A 27,990-nucleotide genomic window follows, 5' to 3' on the forward strand; every position below is an offset into this window, starting at 1 on the left:
TGAAGTTGATTATTTAAAAGAATGCGTAAAGTTAAAACGTATTCCAAAAGGTTTGAGAATATTTAAATTTCCCAACAATGTGCAAACTGGAACACCCTATTATTTCAAACTCTGTGACATTTTCAACAGGGCAGGGGTTGAAATGTTGGGTGCTATGATAGAAGAATATGAAGCCAAACAGAATGTTCTTACAAATGATTTGAACACATTAAATAACAACATTGTTACTGATTCCAATTTCTCCACAATAAAAATTGATTATAGTAAAGTGTTTGATGATGTAGATACATTTTGTAATAAGGTAATCAATAGGAAAATGCGCAAGTTGGAAAGAGACGTAATTGAATACAGGGAGGGGGTGGCTTACCCCTTATATAGATTACATAGGGCTGAAAATCAGAACATGAGCAATGAAGAAAATGCAGCTCAAAACAACTGGGGGGGGGGGGGAGCCATTACGGAGAAGTGAAAGGCTAGCTGGCAAAGAACGAAAAGGGTCTACGCAGGATTTTCACCAACACCCAGGGAGGGCAGTGGGGTGGAAGCAGAAACCGCAAGCACCACGTCACTGGAATACATAGGTACAGTGGAAATTTTTGACCCATTAAAAGTAGGGGACATAAGTATTGCTGCAAATAAAAAAAGAAAAAAGAAAGAAAAGAACAAAAATGTAAATGAAGTAATTTCAAGCACAGTGCAGGGGGCATGTAAGCTATATACTAAATCTAACTTTACTATTTACAACTACACGGAAGTAGCACTTAATGATATTTCTTTTGATGTATTTACGAAAGGCTTACATTTTGTTCCATTTAAAAACTGCAATATACCCCTTACTTTAATAGATGTTAAGTTGTTCACCAGAAGCCTTAATCTACAACATTTATTTAAACAGCAAACACACACACCCTCCGAATTGGATAGGAAAAGTTTATTTAACCCTCCCATGCATTTGTTAATTAAACTTTTTGAACAATTAGTGGAAAATGAACTCAGGAGTTTAAAATTTACTCAAACTGACAAAACAAATTTGTAGCAAACTGAATTTGATTTCATTGAAATGTTAAAAAGGGAAAACATAAGAGTGATGAAACCGGATAAAGGGGGGGGGGGGTATCGTGCTTATGTATTAGAGCAATTATGATGAGCACCTCCACCAAATGCTGCAAGACGATAAACAATATGCAACGGTTTCCAGAAATGAGGTACACATATATTGGTCCAAAATCAAGTATTGTTTGAATGACTACTTATGGCAAGGGGTCATTAATGAGAAATTATACAACTTCTTGCATGTTCCAAAACCAAGGTCACCTATAATATTTGGAATTCCAAAAACACATAAAGGACTTGATCCCTTGGCATTCAGACCAATAGTGGCAGGAAGTGGTAGCATAACAGAACCTTTATCAAAATTTATTGATCATGTAGCAAAGAAATTTACTCACTTGCTAAGGTATGTGTGTAGGGATTCCTGGGAGTTTTTACAAAATGTTCCCTGTAACAACTTTGAATCAGAGTTACTAATGGTAACTATTGATATCAAAGATTTATTTCCAAGTATACCTCATGACATTGGACTCCAATGGTTCAGTGAATTTTTTACGCAAGAAACAAGCTTAGGTGCTAACTTAACCAACTTGATTGTGGAATTAATGAGTATGGTATTGGAGAACAATGTTGTATTCTTTAATGGAGAGTTGTTCAAGCAGCTTAAGGGAGTTGCCATGGGGGCACCATGTGCTACCATCTATGCCAATGTTATATTACACAGGTGGGAATTGAAGAACGTATTTATATCCCCATGGGAAAAACACTTGCTGTTTTACAGAAGGTTCTTGGATGACATTTGTATCTTATGGAAAGGAACACATGACTCACTCTCAGAATTTTTAATTCATATTAACAACTCGACTAGTTTCCTGAAATTCACACATACAATAGGGCTGCATGAACTCCATTATTTGGATGTGAATCTGTATAAAGATTATAACAACAAAACCTTCCAGTCAAAAATTTATCGTAAGGCTTCATTTTCTAATTCACTCTTACATTTCCAAAGTGCTCACCCTTTCACACAGAAAAAAGGAATTCTTAAAGGGCAGCTGATTAGAGCGTCTAGGATGTGCAGTACAGAGGGTGACTTCAATTGTGAGGTTCTGGTTCTGCAGCAAATGTTCCTAGAGAGAGGCTACCCTTTGGACTTATTTCAAACATTATACAGGGAGGTAATTAGCAAAAGAGAGTCATTGTATTCCCCTTTACTAGGTAAGGGTCTCACATCAAATCAACTAACTAGCACAAAGGGAAATGAGTTTATGGGACCCAAATTTATTTACACACATTGTAGCCAAGCACAAGAAATAGAAAGAACTATCAATAAATTTTGGCCATTGTTAACAGCACATGAAGATTTTAAAAATGTGTTACCAACTAAACCAAGATTTATCAGGAAAAAGGGTGTCAACTTAAAAGAGATGTTTGAAAAGAAGAAAAGAAAAGAGAATGATCACATAAAAAGAGTTGGCACATATAAGTGTGGAGCATGCCACCAATGTCACGCAATTTTAGATGATAAAGGCATATATTTGCCTTCCAGAAAAATGAGAATTGAATCTCCAACGTATTTTACATGCAATTCAAGAGGAGTGGTTTATCTGGTGGTGTGCATGTTTTGCAAAAGTTTTTATGTAGGTAAGACGGAAAGGGAAATTAAGAGGAGAATGTATGAGCATTTTTACGAGATATCTAAAAGTAAAGAAACCAATGCCCTTTACAAGCATTCCCTTACATGTCCGAACTACAACTTTAAATTTATGATTCTTGAGCAGGTAAATCGTGATTTAAGAGGGGGAGACTGGGAAGCCACTCTAGAATATAGGGAACTGGTGTGGCAACTTAGACTGAATGCAGGGAACTGGCCTGGGTTGAATGATACAATCAGTATCAAACCAGTATTAAAACTAAGAAGGGCCAGATTATGAGACAGTCTAAAACAATAATACTCGAACATTACACATTTTAAAAGGAGAAGTACTTGACACACACATGGGTGTACCTATATTTACTTTTATTTGCTAGAGTAGGATCCTGTCAACAATTATTCACAAATAGGTCCTTTAACAAAGGAATTTATAGTACAAGTAACAATGAAGTTATATTAAAGTTTTTTTAAAAATTGCAGCATTTTTAAATGCATTTAGTACATTTTATCAATTAAGTGGAGATAATTCATGTAACATGAATTCATTTTAATTTAATGAAAAAATGTAATTTATTTTATGCTTTAAAGAAAGTTTTTATGTACTTGTTCAGGTAGCTTTTTACTTGAAATGGTGGTCTGTAATTGAATAATATTTTAATTACAAAATGGTTTAATTATTAATCAATGCAAGCAGCTATTTAAACTGATGTTTTACACTCTGTCATCAACTTGAAAAAGCTCGGAATATCCGAGCGAAAGCGCTTGTGATACGTGGTATTAGTGTTTTGTTCTTCTACAATAAAAGACCAGTTTTGGATTTATTTAAAGTTGGTGGCTTCAGCTTCGTGGTCTTAACGTTTGTTCCTAATGTCTGTTATGTACTTCACAGATAAAGATTCTAGTTGTCTACTGATGTACTATGTTCTTCATCTGTAAATATGTTGTAAGTAATTGCTATGTAAATTGTTAATTGCTATGTAATCCAATGCAACAACTGTCTGTTTATTTTAACTGTGGAGCTTTTCTCCCCGGGCCTCCGCTGAAAATGGACCTACGTCCAGTCGGACACTCCCGGTCAACAAATATAAATAAAATAAAATAAAATAAATAAATAAATAAAACTATTACTCCTGGCCTCACTCTTACCTCCTCTAACTATTGCCTATCTGCTAACCTCCAATGAACAACCATTATACTGCAACCTTCTCTTCCCCTCTAAACTCACTTCCACACCACTACTTGCTATCTCCCAAAACTACATAAACATCACATCCAGACCCTGCTACCTACAAGCCACATTTCATAGACTGGCCCACATCAAGTATATCAATCTAAATGTTAGGAAATCACTTTACTATTATTGCAAGCTTCACAACCCTATAAATAGTATATACCTCCACTCCTTACTAGATGGGGGCATTCATCCTAACCCCGGCCAAAACAATACTCTTGCCACTGAACAAAGCAACCCTAATATTGCTAGTAACCAAGCCCCTACTAGACCTTCTAACTCACTCTATATAGCACATCTCAATATACGTAGCATTAACAACAAAATTGCCCACCACCACGCCCTCCTAGATGTCCACCTATTTGACATCCTATGTTTATCTGAAACATGGCTAAAACCTACAATTAAAGGCAATGAAGTCACCCCATCTGGTTACAACATCCTGAGACTAGACTGCATAGCCAGAAAGGGAGGAGGGGTAGCAATCCTTTATAAAGCAGAGCTACAAGTTACCACTGCAAACCTTAGTCCACCTTTGGACAATAATGCTAAAATCCTCATTTCTAAATGTCAGGTCAGCACATGTAAATCCATATATATCATTTGTATCTACCGTCCTCCTGGAAATAACATTAATACCCGTGAAAATATCCCTAACCGGCTTTCTATTAATCTCCCACAAGAAACTATAGTCCTTGAAGACTTTAATATCGACTGGAAGTCCTGTAGTACTGTACACCCTACCACCCATGTTAACCTAAATGGCTTCTCACAAACTATTACCTCCCCAACCAGGATTAATAAACCCAATAACAAAGAAAGTACCTTAGATTGGATTCTTACTAATTCTCCTCTTCAAACATACAAAGTAGGAACCCTCCCAGATGATCTAAGTAACCACTCACTAACTTATATTATCAGACATAAAACCAACTTAATTTACCCAAATACTTTCAGGACAATATGGACCAAAAAACATTTTAACCCTGAACTTTTCAAAACAGAACTCAAGCAGTGTAATTGGTCACCACTAAAATCCCTCCCACTAGATGAAGCAGGGGAATACTTTAATTCCACATTCTTAGCCATCACTGACCACCACGCCCCATCACGCTCTATTAGAAATAGAGCTAAACCTGCCCCATGGCTCTCAAAAGCTACTAGGCAAAAAGTCCTTCTTAGAAACAAATCCTGGGCAAAGTGGCATACTACTAAGAATCCTACAGACCACCAAAACTTTAGACAACTTAGAAATAATACGAAAAATCTATCCTCTTAGATAAAAAAACATTTACTTCCAACTACAGCAAACTTACCAAAAGAAACCACAAAAGTTTTGGACTAGCATTAACAAACTACTACACCTAGGTCAATCTATCACACCTAACCCACAAGGCTCTAACCTTGAGAATCCCACACAAACTGCTAATGCCTTTAGTTCTTTCTTCACAGATGCCATCCAAACACTTGCTAGTCAGCTATCTCCAGGTACCTCAAATCTGCCTACTTCTACTATTAGCCCACTTCCATCATTTCAGTTACAACCAGTTTCTACTTCCTTCATTTTCTCCCTTCTCCAAAAACTAAAACCTACCACCCCCTCAGCTGACCAACTACCAGCAGAATACCTGCAAAAAGGAGCTAAAGCCATAGCCTATCTCATCTCCATTCGGATTAACAGAACCATAAGTGAAGGAACCATCCCATCTATCTGGAAAATCTCACACATCATCCCCCTACATAAAGGTGGGAACTCTAATGCCTTTTCAAACTATCGTCCTATAGCTCTACTCTCTCCTCTGGCAAAATAATGGAGAAATGCATCCATAAGCAACTACTTAACCACCTAATCCAAAATAACTTATTTGCCAATTGTCAACATGGATTTAGACCATACCACAGTACTACCACTGCCCTGCTCTCCATTACAGACTGCATTAACAAAAACCGTGACAATAATAGTCTTTCCTCTGCAGTCTTTATTGATTTATCTAAAGCTTTTGATATGGTTAAATACCAGCTACTTTTAAATATACTGCAATCCCTTTCACTTGAACCTCTAGCCATAAAATGGTTCAAATCTTACTTGGACAATAGACAACAGGCTGTGCTATGGGATAATAATCTATCTACACACCTCCCCATTTCCCTTTGTGTTCCTCAGGGCTCCATATTAGGCCCACTCCTATTTTCCATTTTTATTAATGATCTTAACTCAGCAATTCCTGAAGTGAACTGTATTCAATACACAGACGACTCCACAATACTTTGTTCAGCCACTTCTCCAACTGAGCTACAGACCCTTACCCAAAAAGCATTTAATACAGTGGAACAATGGTTTTTAAACCGCTGACTCCTCCTAAACCCCCCCAAAACTAAACTTTTACTTTTCACTCCAACCTGAAAGTCCACCCCAGTACATTTCACACTCGTATCTAATAATGGCACTCTCGTATATCCTGACCCAACCACTAAACTCTTAGGAATAACAATAGATAGCAGCATTAACTTTGATACTCATATAAACAACACAATAAAAACAGTCAACAAAAAATTGGGGTCCTTCTAGAGAATCAAACCCTTTCTTACACCATTCGCCAGGACCGCTATAGCCAGAACTCACCTAATCTCCACTCTGATCTATGCTTCACCCATATACACTAATCTTTCAAAAAACAACTCAACAAACTGGCAATCTCCTATAATAATATTGCTAGATTTGCCACTGGCTCTCCTTTTCGAACTCATCATTGTCTTAATCTAAAGCAACTAGGATGGCTAGAGTTTCAAAATCAGCTTCAGTTTCACCAGCTTGCTATTGCCCATAAGATCCTATATCAACCCACCAACACTCCAATACTCTCTAGCCTCATTACCCCTTACAGCAATCTTAAAAATTTACGCTCCTCAAATAACCTACTTATCTGCACTAGCAGATCCAACAACTTGGCAGGCGACTCTCTGTTCTCTAATACTGTTGGAAAGCACTGGGGCCTTCTACCCACTGAACTCTTATCTCTGTCCTCAATAACACTTTTTAAACAGAAACTAAAGCTATATCTCAGTACACAATGGTTATGCCCTTGTACTAACCCTGACCAACTTTCTTTCTTTATACTAAAGAATATTCTTCACCTTTTACTCTACTGTACTAACTACAGACCTATCATTAAAGAACCAAAAAGGCCATGATATTGCAATTTAAATCTATGTATATATGTATATAGAAACATCTTTTTGTACATTACCTGCACCGTTTGTGTTATGCTCACTATGAGTATTGTATTTTTATTAACAACAGCTGTGTTAAGCTTGGACTGTTGCAACATTCTATATTGTAGTATGTGTGTGTATGTGTGTGTATGTGCGTGTTGGAGCTTTTCTCCCCGGGCCTCTACTGAAAATGGACATGTATCCAGTTAGACTAGCCCGGTCAACAAATGTAAAATAAATAAAAATAAAATAAATAAAATAACACAGTCCAAGGAGTGGATGCTTCACAAGGATGTGTTTCTGGGCAATGTCTACCAGTGGTGGTACTCCTCAAGTAGACCTCTGTGTCACCTCCGAACAGACAACTTCCTCTCTTTTGCACCAGAGTCCCATGTCCTCTAGTCTGGAAAGTGGGCTCCCTCTCTTTCTCTTGGAAGGGGATGTTTCTTTATGCCTTCCCTCCCCTTCCTCTCATCCCGAAGGTCCCGTTCAAAATAGAACAGGATGCCTCCAAAATCTTGTTGTCAACTCCCTTTTGTCCCAGACAGCATTGGTTCACTGTTCTGCATTTAGCAATGAGCAGTCATCACAAGTTACCTCACAGGGTGGATCTTATCACACAAGACAATGGGTCTCTCATCCATCCCCACCCGTCCACTCTTCAACTGACATTGTGATTGAAAGGATTTTGATTCCCTTCAGACACCTTTTTTTCTGAGGACATGCTTCAGGTCCTGCAAGAGGCCAGGAAACCCACTACTTGAGACTCTTATTTGTCCAAATGAAAGAGATTTTCATTTTGTCTTTTTTATAACCTGGATCCACTTATTGTGGATGTTCCTTTGGTTCTGTTTTATTTGTGTGAATTGCTTAATGCAGGGTTGGCTTATTCTTCTGTTAAAGCCCACCTTTTAGCTATTTCTGCTTATCTACCGTTGACTTCCCCTTTGGCCTATAGATTTGAGGCCAAACAGTTTCTTAAAGGCATCCTTTATATTAGGACTCCCAGGAAGCCTGTTCCTCCTTCCTGGGACCTTAATTTTGTTTTGGAAAAGTTGACTTGGGCTGCTTTTGAGCCTACTGCTTCAACTTCCTTACAGCATTGTTCTTGGAGGACTGTTCTTCTTTTGGCTGTTACTTCTGCCAGACAGGTGTCTGACCTGCAAGCCATTATGACTGTCCCTCCATTTTTAGTTTTTCATAAGGACAGGGTGTCCCTTCCTGCTATTCCTTCTTTTTTGCCCAAGGTGGTTAATGAGTTGTCTCTTAATTAGTCTATCATATGCCCATGTTTTTTAACCTTCTCCTCAGTCTGCTAGTGAGAAGATTCTTCACACGTTGGATTTACATAGACAACTCTTGGTATTTGGATAAAACTAAAGCCATTCGTAACTCTGAACAGCTTTTTGTTCCTTTTCATCCTAAATCTTTAGGTTTGGCTGTTTCCAAGCAAACTGTTTCTTCTTGGATGTCTAAAGCCATTTCTTTTTGTTATTCCTTTCATGGGAAGAGCATTCCTTCTTCTGTTAAGGTTCACTCTGCTAGGGCGGTAGCCTCTTCTGGTGCTTTTTTCAAGGGATTGGATACTAATTCTATTCTTGAGGCAGCAACCTGTACTTTTGTGCATACTTTTATCAAGCACTGTAAGTTGCATGTAATTTCAAGGGCTAGAGCTGTTTCTGGCAGTGCCCTTCATCATGACTTTCTTGAGGGCTTTGCTTGCCCTTCCTCCTCCCATCTTTCTTCCTGGGCTTTCACACTCTCCCTATTGAAAAATATATGACAGCAGTGATATGGAAGGACATAGAAGAGTTGTGTAAAGTCTTACCATAGCAGTAGATGTCCTTCTCTTCACTGTTGCAGTATTCACTCCCTCCCTCCTCCTCTTGAGCCTTTTTCCTTCTGGATATACTTGTTACCTACTAGTATAATTAGACTGGCATTCCTACTGGGGCTTTTTCAGTTCTGAAGATGCTATGTCCGGACGTCACCTTTATGCCTTATGCCATGCACATGGAACATACATGTAATGTACAGCTTACCCATTACAGTCTAAAGGCTTTAGTATACTGGCTGGATGTCAGGCTGTCCTAGGCAGGGGATCCCTATTGTAAAGAATACTGCAACATTGAAGAGAGGGACATCTACTGTTTAGGTAAGATTTTGCACAACTACTTTATTTAGAATAGACACTGACCTTGGGCACTCTAAATTGGCCCTAGGTGTGAGTGCGTGTGTGTGCCTTCTGTGAAAGGTTGGGCTGGCAACCTGACGCAGTAAAACTCCACTGCCAGTCGTGAGCGGACAGGTGATCTGCTGTGGCGAACTCTAACCAGGAAAAGCTGAAAGAAGAAGACACTGACCTGATGATATGTAAGAAAGAGCCACCTGTCATACAGGTAGTCACAGCCTGTTTAATGGGTACACAAGTAGACATCCAGTTTGATGTCAGACGGCTGATGGGAGAAGGGTGTTTAGCTCTGAAAATCTGGCCAGGAATCTCTCAGCCTATGGTATAGATACCTACTGTTATGACTGCCAAAAAGTGACAACACTCAAATGTGTACTGTTATGATATATTGCCTGCTCATTTAGTATATCACATACCTGTTGTTTGTGTAGGTTACTATTCACAAGGGCGTACAGAATATTACAGCATTCATACAATTCTGGATTTTTCAGCATCAGGGCTGTAACTAATTTCAAGATCATTCTTTTAAGATTATGTGTTTTGGTTTTATGTGCATCCATATTTTAAAACTGAACCACTTGAATGTAACCATAACTTTGATATATAAAAGTGTTATTATTATTATAGTATGTCTGATGTAAACCTATATTTTCACTCAGACTGTCTCTGTAAGAACAACCCACTTCTCTAATTCAATAAAAATCCAAATTTCAGCCCTACACCTAGCCCTAGTCCTATGATTTTGGAAGCCACAATTTGGCCAGGAGGTTACGTACAACTGAATTAAGCCTGGACTGAACCTTTATATAAAATGCATCCCTAAGCTTGAGTGCTTTCAGACTCTAAATGCTTACCCCAGGCCTAAGTTCATTAAGACTGCATGTACAATTACTGTTCGGATGTTTGCCTCTGATTAAGGTTAATTTTAGAGTTAGGTGGTTACTGTAGACCGTGTTTAGCATAACCGGTTAGGACTACAGAATGGTGGACAGAATCTGAGTGGCGGTGACTGATGACATATATGCAATGTCCAAGACTGATTGTGGATAAGTTGTCACTTTCAAGGGATATTTTGGTGTCTGGGGAGGTTCTATTTTAATGATCCCATAAAACTTTATTTTTTTTATATTTTAGTACTTCCTAGCCAAATCAGTAAGTGCTTTCTGGTTGAACTTCATTGTTTTTTGTCAAACCTTGAAGAATGTTTTGGGGTTCAGTACAAAATGCTAGAACAACATCGCCACAAGTTCGAGTGATCCTTTTTGTTATATTTACACCTCAAGACTGTAGAAATATTTATTAAACACTGTTGAAAGAGTACAACTACAAAGACGTGTTATCTTTATCTTGTCTTTTTTAAGTGAGCCCCTGTTGTTAAATTTCTTACAACAACCAGTGTTTTAAAGATTGCTGCTTCTGTTAAGATTGGCTGGGATGTATGAAGTCAATAAGATGTGAACAGACTTATAATACGCGGTTATCAGTTTGCTTTATTGTGCAGAGATGTATGATGCAGGTGATCAGACCTGGATTGGCGTCTTGTTAATTGCTTTTCTAAATGTAACTTATTTAGATGTAAGCTGACTAAAATATGCTGTATGTTTATGTTTTTTCAATTTTTCTTTCCAGATGCAGTTGCTTGATAAGTTTCCTATGGAGGGAGGCCAGAAAGATCCAAAGCAACGAATCATCCCCTTTTTACCGGGTAGGATCATGCCACATCGTGCAAAGTATTCTGTCACTGCTTGTACTGATTAGGAAATGCATAATGTGAGTGACGGTCATTCATAATGTGAGTGACTATTATTTTAGTAATGCCTGATATCTCCAGATACCTCTGCCCCAAGGCCATGAATCACGAGGACCACTTCATATGTAAGATGGGGGACTGTGAGGGTCCTGGAGATGTTCTTCGTGTTTCACTGTTGCAGTCATTACATTTGGGGGTAATCTGCTGGCAGGTTACCCTCACTCGGCCTGAATAACAAAGTCTTTGGTCCTGCATCAGTTGCTGTCTCCTCTTCCATGACGTCAGGTCGTCAGGGGTATAAAACATGCAGCCGACGCCATTTTCATCAGTCTTTCTTGCCTCGTGGCGCCCGAATCAGAAGCAGTTTGCAAGTGCCAGTCGGCCGACTCCTGAAATTTTCGTTTTCGAGTTTCAGAACCGAAGTCTTCAAACTAAAGCTAAGTACTCCGTTGGAGAAACTTTTTCTTGCTCCTTACCGATGTCAGTAAAAGTTAATAATTGCATTACTTGTGGGAAGCAAATACCTCATAAGAATTTTCACTTGTACTGTATTCCTTGCCTAGGCCCTGATCACAACGTGCTTTGCTGTCGGTTTTGTGCTAAATTTAACCAACGCACTATTAAGCGTCAGTATATTTTTGCTTCTAAATATTTTGGTTCAAGATTTAACTACCCTGAAATGTTGTCAGTTAGCATTCAGACTACCGGAGTTCACAAAGACAAGAGACAGACTGTCGAGGTCCAAAACCGACGACGAAGCTTCTCCTAAGCCAGTCGCTGGTTTGCCAGTACTCAGTGAGGCGCTTTCGCAGCCCCTGATACCCGCTACTTTTGAGTCGCAGGCCACTACTGAGACCCATTTGGAGTCCGGTATGCCGCAAGATTCGCAAAGTATTAAAAATGCTCAATTCCTGCCGGGGAAGCAAAATACTCTAGCAGATGACCTAAGCAGAAATCTTATGGACCTGCACGAATGGAAACTGGATCCACAAATCTTCATCATGTTAACACAGAAATGTAGGAGCCCGGACATAGATCTATTTGCCTCTCCCCAAAACTGTCAGTTGGACAAATTCTGCACAAGAATTCATCACAAAAAAGCATGGAAAGTGGATGCTCTATCCTTCAGCTGGAAAAACGTATCAGTCTATGCCTTTCCCCCTCTGCCTCTACTCTCCAAGGTCTTACTAAAAGTCAGACAGGAAAAACCAAAAATGATCCTAATTGCTCCGGACTGACCTCGCCAGCACTGTACCCGCTTCGAAGGAATATGTCACACCTTCCTTCGTGGTACTTGCCTCAAACACCTCATCTATTGTCTCAGCGGAACTATCAAATTCTGCACACTCAGCTCCAAACTCTGAATCTTGCAGCATGGCTAATCAACTAATTATTCAAACCACATCTCTCAGTAAACCTGTGATGGATGTCATTTTGGAAGCCAGAAGGCTTAGTACTAGAAAATCTTATGCTGATAAATGGAAGAGAATTCTGCGCTTGGAACCAAGCACAAGGAATAGACGCAGCAAAGCCCAATACTCCTCAGATTTTACAATACTTAACCGAGATGCTTGACAAGGGCCTATCTTTTTCTTCAGTAAAAATCCATGCCTCTGCCATCTCAGCTCATTAAAACACAGAGCCTCCCCTCTTTTCTCATCCACTGCTTAAACAGTATCTCAGAGGGACCAAAAATTTAAGGCCGTCCAGGAGAGCACCAACTCCTGCATGGGACCTCAATTTTGTGCTGGAAAAACTCACCCTGCCTCCTTCTGAACCAGCAACAACTGCGGATATAAAATTTCTGTCTTGGAAAACAGCTTTCCTTTTGGGAGTCACTTATGCAAGACGGGTTACAGAACTACAGGCTCTCATGGCAGTGGAGCCTTTCATTATTTTTTACCCGGACAGGGTGGCCCTCAGGACCAATCCTTCTTTTATGCCTAAGGTGGTATCCAGTGTGGCCAGACCATTCACCTGCCAACATTTTACCCAAATCCACAGAACAAGGGGAAGTGGATTCTGCATTCATTGGATGTACACAGACAGCTAAGATTCTACTTAAACAGGCCGAAATCTCTAAGAAAGTCTGAGCAACTATTGGTGGCATTTGCTGCAGGATCAGAGGGGAAGGCTATATCAAAGCAGACTATTTCTAAATGGATAAGCCACTGCATTTGTTTCTGCTATTTGCACCATGGTAAACCGGTGTCCAAGGGGATCAGATCACATTCCACCAGGGCTGCCTCTACTTCAGCAGCTTTTCTCAGAGGGGTCCCAACCAAAGACATTCTTGAAGCTGCTACTTGGAGCTCTGTTCATACCTTCACAAAGCATTATCATTTACCTCTCTTCTCTAAATCAAGGGCAGGCTTTGACACTGCAGTCCTGCAGGGCCTTATAGCCGCTCCTAATGCTGTTTAGTTCCATCCTACCATCCATAGCTTTGGGATTCTACCCAAATGTAATGGCTGCAACAGTGAAACACGAAGAACATAGTGCAGTTGTGTACACTTACCATAAATGTAGATGTTCGAGTGTATTCACTGTTGCAGTCCGGGTTACCAACCCGTCATCCCCCATTCTATACCTTTTCTTTCCTTCACTATACTCAGAAGCCTTTGTGGTGCATTTGCTTTTAGTTGAGGGTAAAGTTTATGTTTCTAAAAAAATGCATTTATATATTAACAGCTTATTTATATATATTTTTGCTCCCCATTTGGAGGGCACCTGACATCTGGGGCAAGAAAAACTGATGAAAATGGCATCGGCTGTATGTTTTATACCCCTGACGACCTGACGTCATGGAAGAGGAGACAGCAACCGACACAGGACCCAAGACTTTGTTATTCAGGCCGACTGAGGGCAACCTGCCAGCAGATTACCCCCAAATGTAATGACTGCAACAGTGAAATACACTCGAACATCTACATTTACGGTAAGTGTACACAACTGTACTTTCTCTCACATATGCAGAACTAATGTTTGGATATTCCCATTCTGTGAATTGTGATGCTGCCTCAGATGCTAACTGTATTATTGTTTAGAATCTGTTTTATTGGGTGTCCTGGACAAGGACCTACTCTTGTATTTTCATTTACAGATTGTGTTCAAGGTTAGTTACTAGTCATGCTGTTCAGGAGATGGTTGAGGAGCCTACCCCAAATTCCCAATTTCCCCAAAGCACTGTCTTGTTCAGTAACTTTCTCAAAGTCACACTGTACCACAGGAAGTAGCTAGTTAACAGCTCATATCTGCTAGTTCTTACTCTGGAGTTTTTAAAGCACATAGTGGTCATATTATACTGTGCACGTCACTTTATAAAATATTAAAAACAAAAGAAGCTGCATTCTTTATTGTACTACTGCAGTGGTTGAATTACTTCAAATTGTATTATTAGCTGATGTCTTACAGTGAGCCCTTTTCATATTTTTATGTGAAACTCTGGTTTGTGTTGAAAATATGAAGGCTGCAGTTGTGCCCCTGCACACAATGACTAAAAACTATGTAAATGGCCTCTTCATATAGTATGTGTGAGGCTGCTGTATCCTAGCATATTCCTCTTACTCTGCTGTTTGGAGATCTCAGAGGTAGTTTGTATGGTGACACAGTCTCCATGATGACATCCGCATGCTGTAGTATGTATGGTGACACAGTCCCCATGATATATGCATGCTGTAGTATGTATGGTGACACATTCCCCATGATGACATCCGCATGCTGTAACGGCATTATAGTAAGTTTCAAGATTCACTGTTTTTTTTTTTTTTTGCCTTTTGCCATTTTTTTTCCATAGTTGAAGGACTTGCAAGTACAGCTATGAAGAGCACATTTAATTTATTAAAATGGATTTTGTTTATCATGGATAGGATATAATCAAAATTTATTAAAAGTACTTTCTGGGGAAAATATGTAATGGTACAGTAGTGTTAAAATGTATGTTTTAGAAGATCATCTTCTGTTGCTGTGAAAATGGATGGATGGATAACCTAATGACATACAGTGTTGACACAGAGCTTTGTGATTTCTAGATGTAAGTGGGTTAACTTCATTAAATCCCTTAAACATGGACACTTGCAGAAGAACTGTCACTGGGGTAGGGAATGAGCAGTTGGACTGCTTACCCTGTATACAAAAGAAAGGGAGAGATCTTGTTGGTTTAGCAATTCCACTAAGTGGAGCTGCAACTGGAGAGTGTGGTTATTCCTGGGAGAGAGGTGTACACAGTCTGTGTAGATGTATGGTCATTGTTTGCAGTGCATTAGAGGCAGCTCCAAGGGGGCAAACATCCTCCAAAATGCATGAATCATAAATAATACAGTTTTCAAGAGACTTTGGAGAAGTACACTCTTTATTAACTATGTTCTGCAGCTCACTGAATGTGTAGCAACATGGGAAGAACACAGAGGTCAGGCAGTCATTACTCACCATCACTGCTTTTGTTTCATTGTAAGGACACTTCAATTTCTAACTTACAGGGGTGGGGTGTGGTTTTTTTTTTTTTTTTTCAATCTACTTCTTTGCAGAAATATAAGGCCGTGGTAGTGCAGTGGTTAGCATGGTCTCCTTACAGCAAGAGGTTCTTCGGTTCGATTCTTGGCTGTAGTTACTTCTGTGTGGAGTCTGCGTGTCCTCCCTCTGGTCAGTCGAACTTTACAAGACACGCATGTAGGTGCATGAGTGTGTGTGTGTGTGTGTGTGTGTGTGTGTGTGTGTGTGTGTGTGTGTGTGTGTGTGTGTGTGTGTGTGCATTCACTGAAGGTTGGGAGCTGGGCTGGCAACTTGACACAGTAAAACTCCACTGCTAATCAATAGTGGACCAGATGTTCATCGTGCATTCAGCTGCAGTCATAACAGATGGGTTATCCTGCTGTCAGGCAGGTCCTAGGTCGGCCGAATTCCAAAGTCTAGGTCCGGCGTCGGATGTCGTCGCTTCTTCCCTGACGTCAGTGTGGCAGGGGTATAAAAGAACCAGCCAACGCCATTTTCATCAGTCTTTCTTGCCGCGCGGTGCCTGAAGCAGAAGCAGTTCGCAAGTGCCGGTCGGCCAGCTCCTGAGATTAAGAATATTTTTCAACCGAAGTCTTCTTGAAAGCTAAGTACCCCGTTGGGGAAATTTTTCTTGCCTTAGACCGATGTCAGACAAAGTTAATAATTGCATTTCGTGTGGGAAGCAAATACCGCATAAGGATTTCCATTCCTTCTGCATTCCATGCTTAGGCCCAGACCACGACGTCTCGGCCTGTCGTTTTTGTACTAGCTTCAACAAATGCTCTATTAAGCGTCGGGCTGAGTTCTCCCAACACTATTTTGGCAAAAAATTTAATTACATTATGTCGTCGGATACCCCGACTCCAGTTTTAAGTAAAAGACGCAAAGATAAGGACCGACATACGAGGTCCGTGACTTCTACCGACACCATGCTAAAGCCGACTACCGGTGCTCCGGTTCTCAGCGAGGCGCCTACGCAGCCCCTGACTACTGATGTCACTTCATTACCGGTGTCTTCTGTGCCCGAGGTCGCAGGCTCCTCTGCCCACACCCCGATTACAGATACCGACGCCACTCTTGGCGGGGAAACTCAGAGTTCAGACAGGCCTGCCACCTCTCAAGGTGTCTTCAGGCCTTCTTCTTCTTTTTCCATTAAGGCTTACACTAAATCTAAAGCAGCCATGCAAACTAAAAGACAAGCTCCGCAGGGCCCCTCTCAAGGCCCCATGCCTAAAAAAACAGATGCTCAAAATGGCTGAGGATTTTGTCTCCCCCCCCACTGAGGACTATTCTTTTGGAGAAACCTTGCATACCTTGAGGGAACACTTCCACTGGGAAGGCCAAGATTACTCAGATTCCAAGAAAAGGCTCAGGGATTTCCTCTTGCTCCCTCAGCACAGGCCTCTGGCTATCCCTCCTGTCTTAGACATACTAGATGATGTGTATTCAGAGGCCAGCCTTAACCCAGATTCTTTACCACCAGCTCCAGTTAAGCCTGACAGGTATCACCGGGTTCCTGATTCACACCAATTCCTATACAAAAGCCATGCTGCTGACCCAGAAACTATTTCACAGGGTCCCAAGGGAATTAAGGCCTCTACTGCCAAAAATCCATTACCTTCAGAGAGAGATTCCAGAGCTTTAGAAAGGTGGGGGAAAAAGGTATACACCTCGGCCACTTTAACCATGAGGGCATTAAACTGTCAGTTCAATATGTTAAAGTATCAACAGTTTTTTGTTATCTCAGTTGAAAAACAAAATGTCACAACCTGAACAACCAGACTTGAAGGAGTTGCAGGATTTGTTGCATAGTGCAGAACAAGTGGGTAAACATACCTTGCAATGTGGTTTTGATGCTTTAGAGGCCTCATGTAGAGCTGCTGTTACAGGGTCTGTCATACGTAGACATGCTTGGCTCAAAGAGAAACCTTACCAGATCATGTCAAAGCTAAATTACTAGATGCACCTCTTCAAAAAGATGTATTGTTTGGTGTTAAAGCTGAGGAGGTATTAAAAGAAAATGGAGGAAAAGGCAAGATCAATGCAAACAGTGAAAGATTTCCTACAGGTACAACCTCCACGTTTCAGTAGAATCTGGCCTTCAAAAAATTGGTCCTTTCCAGCCACGGACAGACCTCAGAGGTAGATACAGGCACCCGAGGGGTAGAGGGCAATCTCAAGGATCATTTAGAGGCAGACAATGGCAAGCACCTACACCAAGAGGTGGAGAGGATAGATCACAGCCATTCAGAAAGCAGACACAATGACTTTCCCCTTTGCATGCCAAGCAAAGCTCTAATGGCAGCACCTTTAGGTGGAAAACTGGCATTATTTTCAAAAAATTGGTATATTGTCACAAAAGACAAATGGATCCTGGACATTATAGACAGAGGCTACAGATTCCACTTTCACACCCTTCCAAAAATGAGAGGCATGCCAAACCTGCCACAAAATCAAAGGGCAGAGGCACAAAAACAAATTTCAGCTCTCATGGACATGAAAGCTATTCAAGAGGTACCTGCACAAGAACAGGGTCAAGGTTTTTATTCCAGACTATTCCTGGTACCAAGGAAGGACAAAGATTGGAGACCTATTTTGGACCTATCCATCCTAAACACATATTTACTCGCACAAAATTCAAGATGCTCACATTACAGCAGCTTCTTCCCATGCTGGGCAAGGAGTCTTGGCTGGTAACATTGGACTCAAGGAGGCATACCTGCATGTCCCTATCAGACAAGATTGCAGAAGATACCTCAGATTTCTTGCAGGTTCAACCCATTATCAATTCTCTGCATTGCCCTTTGGCTTATCTACTGCGCCCAGAGTGTTCACAAAATGCCTGGCATCAGTAATTGCCTTCTGCAGACTTCAAGGGATACAAATATACCCATATTTGGACGACTGCCTGATCCAAGTGGACAGCAAACACTTACTTCTGAAACATCTGGCGTTTGTAATAAAGTTGTTGAACTCTCTGGGATACACAGTCAACAAAAAGAAATCAAAACTAATACCCTCTCAAGTAATAATTTTCCTGGGTGCCAGTTTGAATACAAACACCCAGATGGCCTACCACACGCCAGAGAAACAAGGGCAACTATCTCAATACTTTAGAAAAATGGCAACCTTCACCAGGCTGACTGCAAGGAAAATCCTGCAGGCTCTGGGATTCATGGCATCTTGCATCCTGCTAATCCCATGTGCAAAGCTGCATATGAGGAAACTTCAATGGTACCTAAAAAACTTATGTTCTCAACACAGCCACAGTTTGGAAACAATTATACCACTGATTCCATGTCTCCAAAAGGAATTTCTGTGGTGGGCTCAAGCATGCCAAAGAAACGTAGGTCTCCCTTTCTGCCTGCCTCAAGCAAATCAAATCATCACAACAGACGCCTCGGACTACGCCTGGGGGGGCGCACATGACAGATCAGTGCATTCAGGGCAAATGGTCCCAAAAAGAAAAGCACCTACACATCAGTCAAAAGGAAATGCTAGCAGTAAAAAATGCTATTATGGCTTTCAAAGACCTACTGCATCCAGGCCAGCTATTGATAAGGACAGACAACACCACAGTGATGTGGTACATAAACAAACAGGGAGGAACCCATTCATATCCCCTGTGCAGGCTAGCCATGTCTCTTTGGAACATGGCTCTGGAATTACAAATCCAACTTCAAGCACAATTCCTGCCAGGCAAGGAAAACATGCTGGCAGACAACCTAAGCAGAAATATGACAGATCCACAAGAATGGAAGTTGCATCCTCAAGTTTTTGCAAAGATAATTCAAGCATGGGGAAGGCCAGATATAGATCTCTTTGCTACCCACAGAAATTACCAATTGACAAAATTCTGCTCAAGGACCTATCATCAACAGGCCTGGAAAGTGGACGCACTTTCTTTCAGTTGGACGACAATGACAGTTTATGCCTTTCCACCTCTTCATCTGCTACCCAAAGTTCTATTAAAAGCCAGAGCAGACAAACCAAAGATGATTCTCATTGCTCCAGACTGGCCAAGACAACACTGGTACCCACTCCTGAGGGGCCTGATGCATTCCCCACCATGGATCCTGCCTCTAATGCCTCTTCTGTTAACCCAGCACAACTTCAAAACTCTTCACAGTCAGCTGAAAACACTCAGTCTAGCCGCATGGAGGATTCCTTAAATTCACAACAGACCCTCCTCTCCAAGGAGGTGCAGGATGTCATTTTGGAGGCCAGAAGGCCTTCTACTAGAAAAGCCTACTCCGCAAAATGGAAACGGTTTTGTGCCTGGAATCAGAAAAAGGGACAGAATCCTGGAATACTGAATTTACCTCAAATATTACAGTACCTAGCTGAGATGCTAAGCAGTGGACTTTCATTCTCCTCCATCAAAATCCATGCCTTAGCCATTTCTGCTCAATACAACACTGATCCTCCTTTATTCTCTCATCCTCTCTTAAGACAGTTCCTCAGAGGGGCTAAGAATATAAACCCCCCAAGGAAGCAACCAGTACCTGCTTGGGACCTCAATTTAATTCTAGAAAAACTGACCCTGCCTCCATTTGAGCCAGCTGCTTCAACAGAACTGCAATTTTTGTCATGGAAAACAGCCTTCCTTCTGGCTATCACCTCAGCACGCAGGGTTTAGGAACTACAAGCCCTCATGGCTGTGCAGCCTTTCATCATTTTCCATCAGGACAGAGTTTCCTTACAAACCAACCCTTCCTTTATGCCAAAGGTAGTATCCAGTGTAGCCTTGACTCAGGCTATCCACTTACCTACCTTTTACCCTAATCCACAAAACAAAGGGGAGAGACTTCTACATTCCTTGGACATTCACAGACAGCTTCGTTATTACTTGGACAGGACAAAGCCATTCAGAAAATCAGAGCAACTCTTTGTGTCCTATGCTACAGGTGCTCAAGGGAAGGCTATTTCCAAACAGACAATCTCAAAATGGATAGCCCAATGCATACGCTTTTGTTATTCTTTTCATGGTAAAACTGTACCTACAAGCATCAGATCTCACTCCACAAGGGCCACAGCTACCTCTGCAGCTTTCCTCAGGGGGGGGGGGTCCTACCAAGGATATTTTGGAAGCAGCTACTTGGAGTTCTGTGCACAGTTTCTCCAAACACTATCACCTTCCACTATACTCTAAATCTAGAGCGGGCTTTGCCACTGCAGTCTTGCAGGGCATCCTTGCTCCTCCTAGTTCCACTTAGTGCCTACCACCCCTTTTTTAGCTTTGGGATTCTACCCATCTGTTATGCCTGCAGCTGTATGCACGATGAACATAGTACAGTTTTGTACCTACCATAAATGTAGATGTTCGAGTGCTAATACAGCTGCAGTCCAGGTTTCCCTCCCTCCTTCCCCTCTTGGGACAGGCCTAATGGCTAACACCTCCTCATACAACCTGAATGGGGTATTCTTTTATGGTGTATTTGCTTGCAACTACTGTTTTTTGATTATATTGCATTGCATTATTACATAAATTCATGTTTTGCCTTCCTTCTGGGGGCACCTGATGTCTGGGGCAAGAAAAACTCAAGAAAATGGCGTCGGCTGGTTCTTTTATACCCCTGCCGCACTGACGTCAGGGAAGAAGCGACGACATCCGACGCCGGACCTAGACTTTGGAATTCGGCCGACCGAGGACCCGCCTGATGGCAGGATAACCCATCTGTTATGACTGCAGCTGTATTAGCACTCTAACATAACGCCACCTTCAGTCAAGGGGTGGTACTGCAGGCAGTACATAGTGGGAGGTCACACTTTCTGCAGTATCAAGTCCTACATGTAGCTGGAGCTGTACTACTAGAGGGGGGAGCTAGTGAGGGTGGCCGAGGACCTTATAAATGCACAGTAATGTGTTGTGCGAGTCTTTGATTTTCAGTGGAGGACATCCTCATATGATGTCATACTCAGGGGAGGGCTGTAAATCAGACTCAGGATAGCATTGCTCGACAATCGAGACATCACTAGTTGTATCCTTCTGGAATCTGGCTACAGATATACAGGAACTCAAGGAGAGTACGGATTGGTGACCAGACATGTTATTAGTCCTCATTACCAGTCATTAAGCTTAAAATGTTATTGGAAAAGCTTCTTCTAATTGCAAAAGTTTAAGGACTTGACCATTTCCTAAAAGCTATACCAAGTCTGTGGGGTACAGTATTATTACAAGTATGAGGAAATTTGGCCTAAATTTGTTTACTTGTATTTGGGTTTTTAGTAAGGTTAGAGATTGCTACAGCTGTTGTACTGCTGCTCATAGTGGTGGGATAGGGCCCATAGGCTCTAGTTCAAATGTCTTTAAGTACTTATGTTTGCTTTACGGCATACTGTTTTTCATTATAAAAAAGGGATGGTGTATATCACATTTATGTTGGAAATTGCTGCTTTTTCGTATTATGAATTTGATCTAAAAAGTGAAGAAAGCGTGAGATCATGCTGTCAGATATGAAATAATGTTTTTATGCATTTTGAACCTCAAAATTGTAGAGAACAGCCATTCCTAGGCCATTAAAGAATTCATGCTCATTAATGACTGTATAGTAGAAACTTTGGCATTTTTTGTAGTAATTGCGCTAAGGGCTGTGAATGTTAACACTGTATTTGTATGGGAAATGATTGAGTGCTGTTATTATAGATCACAGCTGTTCAATCAAAACTAATGTTATGAAGTGCACTTATTTGAAATGTTTTATATATATATATAGATATATATATATATATATCTATATATATATATATATATATATATATATATATATATATATCTATCTATATGGGTCTAGGACACATTAGCACACATGCTCGACTAGCATATGTCCAAATCACAAAACATTGAACACACATACCCGAAAGTGCTTAACATTGAAAAGCGCTTCCATGTATGAGTAGTTAAAAAAAAATGTTTTTGCAGGGGGGGGTTTGCCCCCTGCACCCCCCACACCCCCCTACTTTATTATTGTCACTCTGAGATCGCATTACAGTGGGGAAAAGGGAATTTTCCCTTACCCGCACTGTAGTCCGATCTACGAAACAGGCACACATACACGGAAGCGCTTGTCGATGTTGAGCGCTTTCGTGTATGTGTGTTCGATGTTTTGTGATTTCGACATATGCTAGTCAAGCATGTGTCCGGATCCCACACACACATATATATATATATATATATATATATATATATATATATATATATATATATATATATATATATATATATATATATATATATATATATATATATATATATGTATATATATATATATATAGATATATATATATATATATATATATATATATATATATATATATATATATATACACACACACACACACACACACACACACACACACACACACACACACACACACACACACACACACACACAGTGTTAGATATGTATATGTACATTGTGCAAGTGCCCTTATCTATGGTTAATAGGTTAATATCATAAAGGAGGTTTTCCATTTGATGGTGGCAGCGACATAAAAAGCTCTTTGCCTCTGAGGTACTGACCATATAGCCAAAATCTATGACAACTTTTTACTAAATAAATGTTACATTCGAAAATAAGGCAGGGCTTTACAGAACCTGGTTAGTACAATCTATTAATTACCACCTGTGATGTTTTAACAAAATGGTTTAAACACACCTGATCTTTGAAACACTTGTGGTATTGAAATTTATTGCTGTGATGATTTATGTGTACCTTTAGAAAACTCTAATGTTTGTTCATTTGTATAGTACACAATTCTGGAATATGTGATTGGCTGAGTGTATTTCTTAATAATAAGTTTGTAGACTGCATTTGCACAAGACGGCATATTTTCATTATTATATGAAGCATAGAGTGCCAATATTATAGTAACCAAGCATGATGTCCTTAATTCACTGAAGTTACAATTAAGAAAATAGGTATGAAATGTTAAGCAGTGGCACGCTTGCAGATTTTAGTGAAAAGTTTTTTCTGTTCTGTGACCAGTTGTGTAAATGATTTGCTCAATTTCTCTGTTTGCTAGGCTTCATCTAATTGCGTCATAAGATGGTGATATGGGTGGTATTTTGTGTTCAGTGTGTGCACGGTCTTTTTGGAGTCCAGGTCAAATCATTCTTGGACCAACTTAATTGCATGAAGTATTGTTAAAACTGCTACAGTGCTGGTGTACAGATGTAAGAACACATATTTGGTAAGTTGTGGCACATTGAAGAATTACCTAAATCCATATAGTGGGCAGTGGAAGAGATTGACTTTATTGTGTTATGGACAATGGCAGGGCATGTTTTACTTTAAAATTTTCATATTCTCTTTAAATTGTCATCAAAGGTGTCAGTAAATAATACATCAGTATGCAATTTTTTGACATTAATTACTAATTGTTTTGGTGGTTAGTAATCTTGCTGCTGAGTATCGAGATACTTCTGTTTTAAGTAGGACACAAATATATGCATGAGTATGTATTTGCATCTTGGTTATCAGTTTGGGTTCGGTTCTTCAAGTGTATGGATTGAGTATTAAGAGGTGGTTCCTATATTCTGAATGCTAAGAAAAAGTGTTTTTGTTCTCCAGGTTCAGTGAGGCAACAGCATATCTTGGAGCAGGTTTTTCATTTTGTATAATTACAGCTTTTATAGAGAGCAAAAACCATAGCCTTTAATGATAAGCAAAAACTCTGTGTAATCATTAATGCAAATATCATTTTATAGACTAATGTTAATTATTAATGGTTTAAACATTATTTGTTCAGTATATTGAAAATTAAAGTACATGAAAGTCATATGCCATCAACACAAAGGTTGATGGTTCAAACATGATCAACTTTCAGATGCTGTGATTTTAGACCCATTGTAAGAATTTTTGAAGTCTGTACCAATGATTTTGAAAAATGAAAGGGTGAGCACTCAGTTCTCAAAGTTTATGACATTTTTTGTAGAACTACAGAAAGTAGCTGATTGGATAGATAATCGCTTTTGTTGCTCCATGTAACAAATGCACATTTTTTCTTCAGCAGTGTGACATAAGTATGCAGTGAACAGACACTATAGACTCAGATGTTCTGTATTCATAAAGCCTGTTTTGGTATACATGCCCCTGACTGGAGTAGATACAATAAATGCTAAATAGTTACAATGGCTGTTCATAGGTTCATAGGTTCATAGGTTCATACTAGGCTATCTGCCCGAGGGCATTTATAAGCCTAGCCCATTGTTTTGTGGCTTACGCCACCCCTTTAGTACGGGGAACTATACCCATTATTTTGCTGTGCCTCTGTCGAGCAGTGACACTGAGGTAATTCCTGGGGTATATCTGCGATCTCCCATCCATTGGTCAAGATTTCTCTTGAACAAGGCCAGCGAGGTGCTCTGCCTCACATGTACCGGGATTTTGTTCCACAGCATAGGGAGTCTTTGGGTGATGAATCTATCTCTCCAGCACGTCCTATTAATAGCCGTGTCGAGGTTTAAGTCTCCCGCCCTTGTGGCTCTGATGGATCTAGATTTTTGAGGTGAAGCATATTCATCAAATCTGGGTTTGACATGGCCTTGTATGTTAGGCAAAGGTCACCTCTGAGCAAGTAGCGTTTACTGAATAGAGCTGGAGTTCTTTCAGTCGGGCAGCATAGGACAGATTTTTGAGACCCTTTATCCTTTTGGTGAGGAACTTTTGTGGCCTCTCCAGCTGCTGCAAGTGTCGGGTCAGATACATTCCGAATGGGGCATTGTACTCAATCATTGGTCTGATGAGTGATGCGTAAAGGGAGACTATGACCTCCCTTGATCTAGATGAGAATCCCTTCATGATAAGGTGGGCAATGTAGAAGGACTTCCTAACTACTTTAGCTACATGGGTGTCGAATGACAGACTACTATCAACCTGGGTCCCCAGGTCCCTGATAACTTCTTCTGTGCTCAGTGGATTGCCACCTATTTGGTAGCTAGGGGTAACCTTGTTTTTCCCGAAGGGTATGACTATGCATTTTTGGCATTTAACTTTAGGCCGTGGCTCTGGCACCAGTTATCCGCTTCTGTGAGACCCTTCTGAAGGATATCTGTGTCAGATGTGTTTTCTACTATGGCCCAGTTTGCAGTCATCTGCAAACTTTGTCAGCCATAACCCTCCTGTGTTTGCTTGTACTTCGAAAAGTAGATGCCAAACAAGAGTGGGCCCAGGACTGAGCCCTGTGGGACACCACTTGTGACAGGCTTTGAGTCTGACATGGCGCCAGCAACTCTGACCCTGTGGGTTCTGTCACTCAGCCAGTTTGCAACCCATCTTGTGATGGATGGGTTAACATTTAAGCTGATGAGTTTTTCAATGATACCCGAGTGGGGTATTGTATCGAAGGCCTTAGCCAGATCGAGGTAGGCTGTATGGACTGCCTTTCCCTCGTCAATGGCTTTGGTGACTGTTTCGAAAAAGTCAACCAAGTTTAAAAGGCATGATCTGCCTTTGACAAAGCCAAACTGGGTTGGATCCAAAGTCTGCAAATTCCCTATGTCTTTATTTATGAGGTCCATTATGATCCTCTCCATGGCTTTGCAGATAAGGCTTGTCAAGCTAATGGGCCGGTAATTTCCAGGGTCTGTGGAAGCACCGCCTTTGTGAAGTGGGACCACAGTTGCAGTGCGCCACTCCCTGGGTACGTATCCAGAGGTAAGACTTTGATTAAACAGCTGTCCTAGCTGTGGGTTTAATTCCTCATTGAGTTCGTGGAGCACACAGCCGGGGACACCATCGGGTCCCATGGATGCTGTGTTTTTTGCTTTGGAGAGAGCAGTTCTCACTTGGGCGCTGGAGATGTTTGGGGGGCTGCACTCATTTGGTATAGATATCTCTCCTTTTGGGAGCAGTTTGCACTGAACCTGTCAGCCAGTATGTTGGCAATGTCTGTAGGATCAGTAATCTTCACATCATTTTGAACTAGTTCTGAGCATATCTGGGAGTTTCCTCCTAGGTTTCTAACATAGCTAAAGAAGGCCTTATGATTGTCTTTTGAGTCTTTAGCTATTTTTCTCTCAAATTTGCTTTGGATGATTTTATGAGAGCTCTTAGTTTTTTACTTATAGTGATCAAGGGTGTCTTACCTTTTAAGGATTTTGCTCTATCTTGTAGTAGCTTCCTCCTTTTGTTGTAGAGTTTGTTTATGGCTGGGGTCCACCAGACTGGACGCTTGCCTTTGGTACAAAGAGTCTTTGTTTTGCTTGGGATTGCCTTATCCATGCAGTCCTGCAGGTGCTGGTAGAAGGCGTTTGTAAGTGATTCAGCGGCTTGAGTATTGTTTTCCCGCTCGGGGCCTGAAAGGAGACCACACTAGTCTTTAGAAGTGTGAAGTCGGCTTTTGAGAAGTTCTTTACTGTGGTCTTTTATTTCAGGTGGGGTGGGATGAGGACCTCCAGCGAGATTAGTTTGTGATCTGATCTCACCAGTGAGGGGTATACTTCCGTGTTGAACATTGTGCTCCCATGTTCGTGATGATGAGATCAAGTATGTTATCTCCTCTTGTGGGGATGGTGACTAGTTGTTCCATGGCATTTGAGTTTATGAATTCCAGGAACTTTTGGGCTAGGGTGTTTGGGCTTGAGTAGTGTTCCCAGTCTGTATTAGGGTAATTGAAGTCACCTAGTATGATGGTGTTTGGTGATACATTTATCCCTCTAGTGTTTTCAGGAAGGCCATGTGAGTTTCCTGAGTTTGTGAGGGTGGCCTGTAACATGCTACAATTTGCAGAGCAGTCTTGCCTATGGTTAATTGCACCTGGATGGTCTCCGATGCATCGTCGCGTTGCCACCAGTCTTGAGGTGTGGGTGTCCTTGATGAATATGGATACCCCCTCCTTTCTTGGTATTGTCCGGATTTTGGGGCCGGAACGCATGATATGAGGTAAAACCTGATAGCTGGGGTGCTCTCAGGAGCCTTGAACCAGGTTTCTGTCACAGCACAGACATCGATGTTCTCCATACTGAGAAGGGCCTCGAGTGCGTGCATTTTGAGATTTAGACTTCTGGCATTGAGCAGCATTACCCTTAGTTTTTTCCTTTTTGTGTTCTAGGGTGGTAGGTTTAGAATTTGAGCCTTGCCTAAAAAGGCACTATGGGGTGGCAAGAGCCTTTGCCAATATCCGAATCCCAGGGTGACAGGTGCAAGCCGCCCTTAAGCAGCGTGGCTTGTCCAGCATGTCATCCCAGGCAGACAGATACTGGATCCCCTTTGAATGACACCAGTGTTTAAGCCAATTGTTAAAGCTGATCATCTTATCTCTGTATTGTGGCATCATTCTTGGTGAAGGTAGGATACTGCTCAAGGTCAGGGTCATACCTGCCTGGGCTACATAATCAGAGAGCTCCTCAATGTCTCTTTTCATGTAGTCCAAGGAGGTACGTCTCAGGTAGTTTACACCAGCGTGGA

At 40.9% G+C, this 27,990-nt stretch overlaps 1 protein-coding gene across 4 annotated transcripts in view; it reads left to right on the top strand.

The window, feature by feature from the left end:
• Positions 1-27,990, top strand: part of SH3PXD2B (SH3 and PX domains 2B) — a 1,471,413-nt gene that overhangs the window by 474,256 nt on the left and 969,167 nt on the right. For all 4 annotated transcript variants that reach the window (XM_044069105.1, XM_044069106.1, XM_044069107.1 and 1 more), the window contains exon 3: positions 10,969-11,044. In XM_044069105.1, coding sequence (XP_043925040.1) covers positions 10,969-11,044 — 76 coding nt within the window. The remainder of the gene's footprint in view (positions 1-10,968; positions 11,045-27,990) is intronic.

Source organism: Protopterus annectens, chromosome 4.part0, assembly GCF_019279795.1.
Source record: "Protopterus annectens isolate FY-2018-M chromosome 4.part0, PAN1.0, whole genome shotgun sequence".
Taxonomy (NCBI): Eukaryota; Metazoa; Chordata; order Ceratodontiformes; family Protopteridae; genus Protopterus; species Protopterus annectens.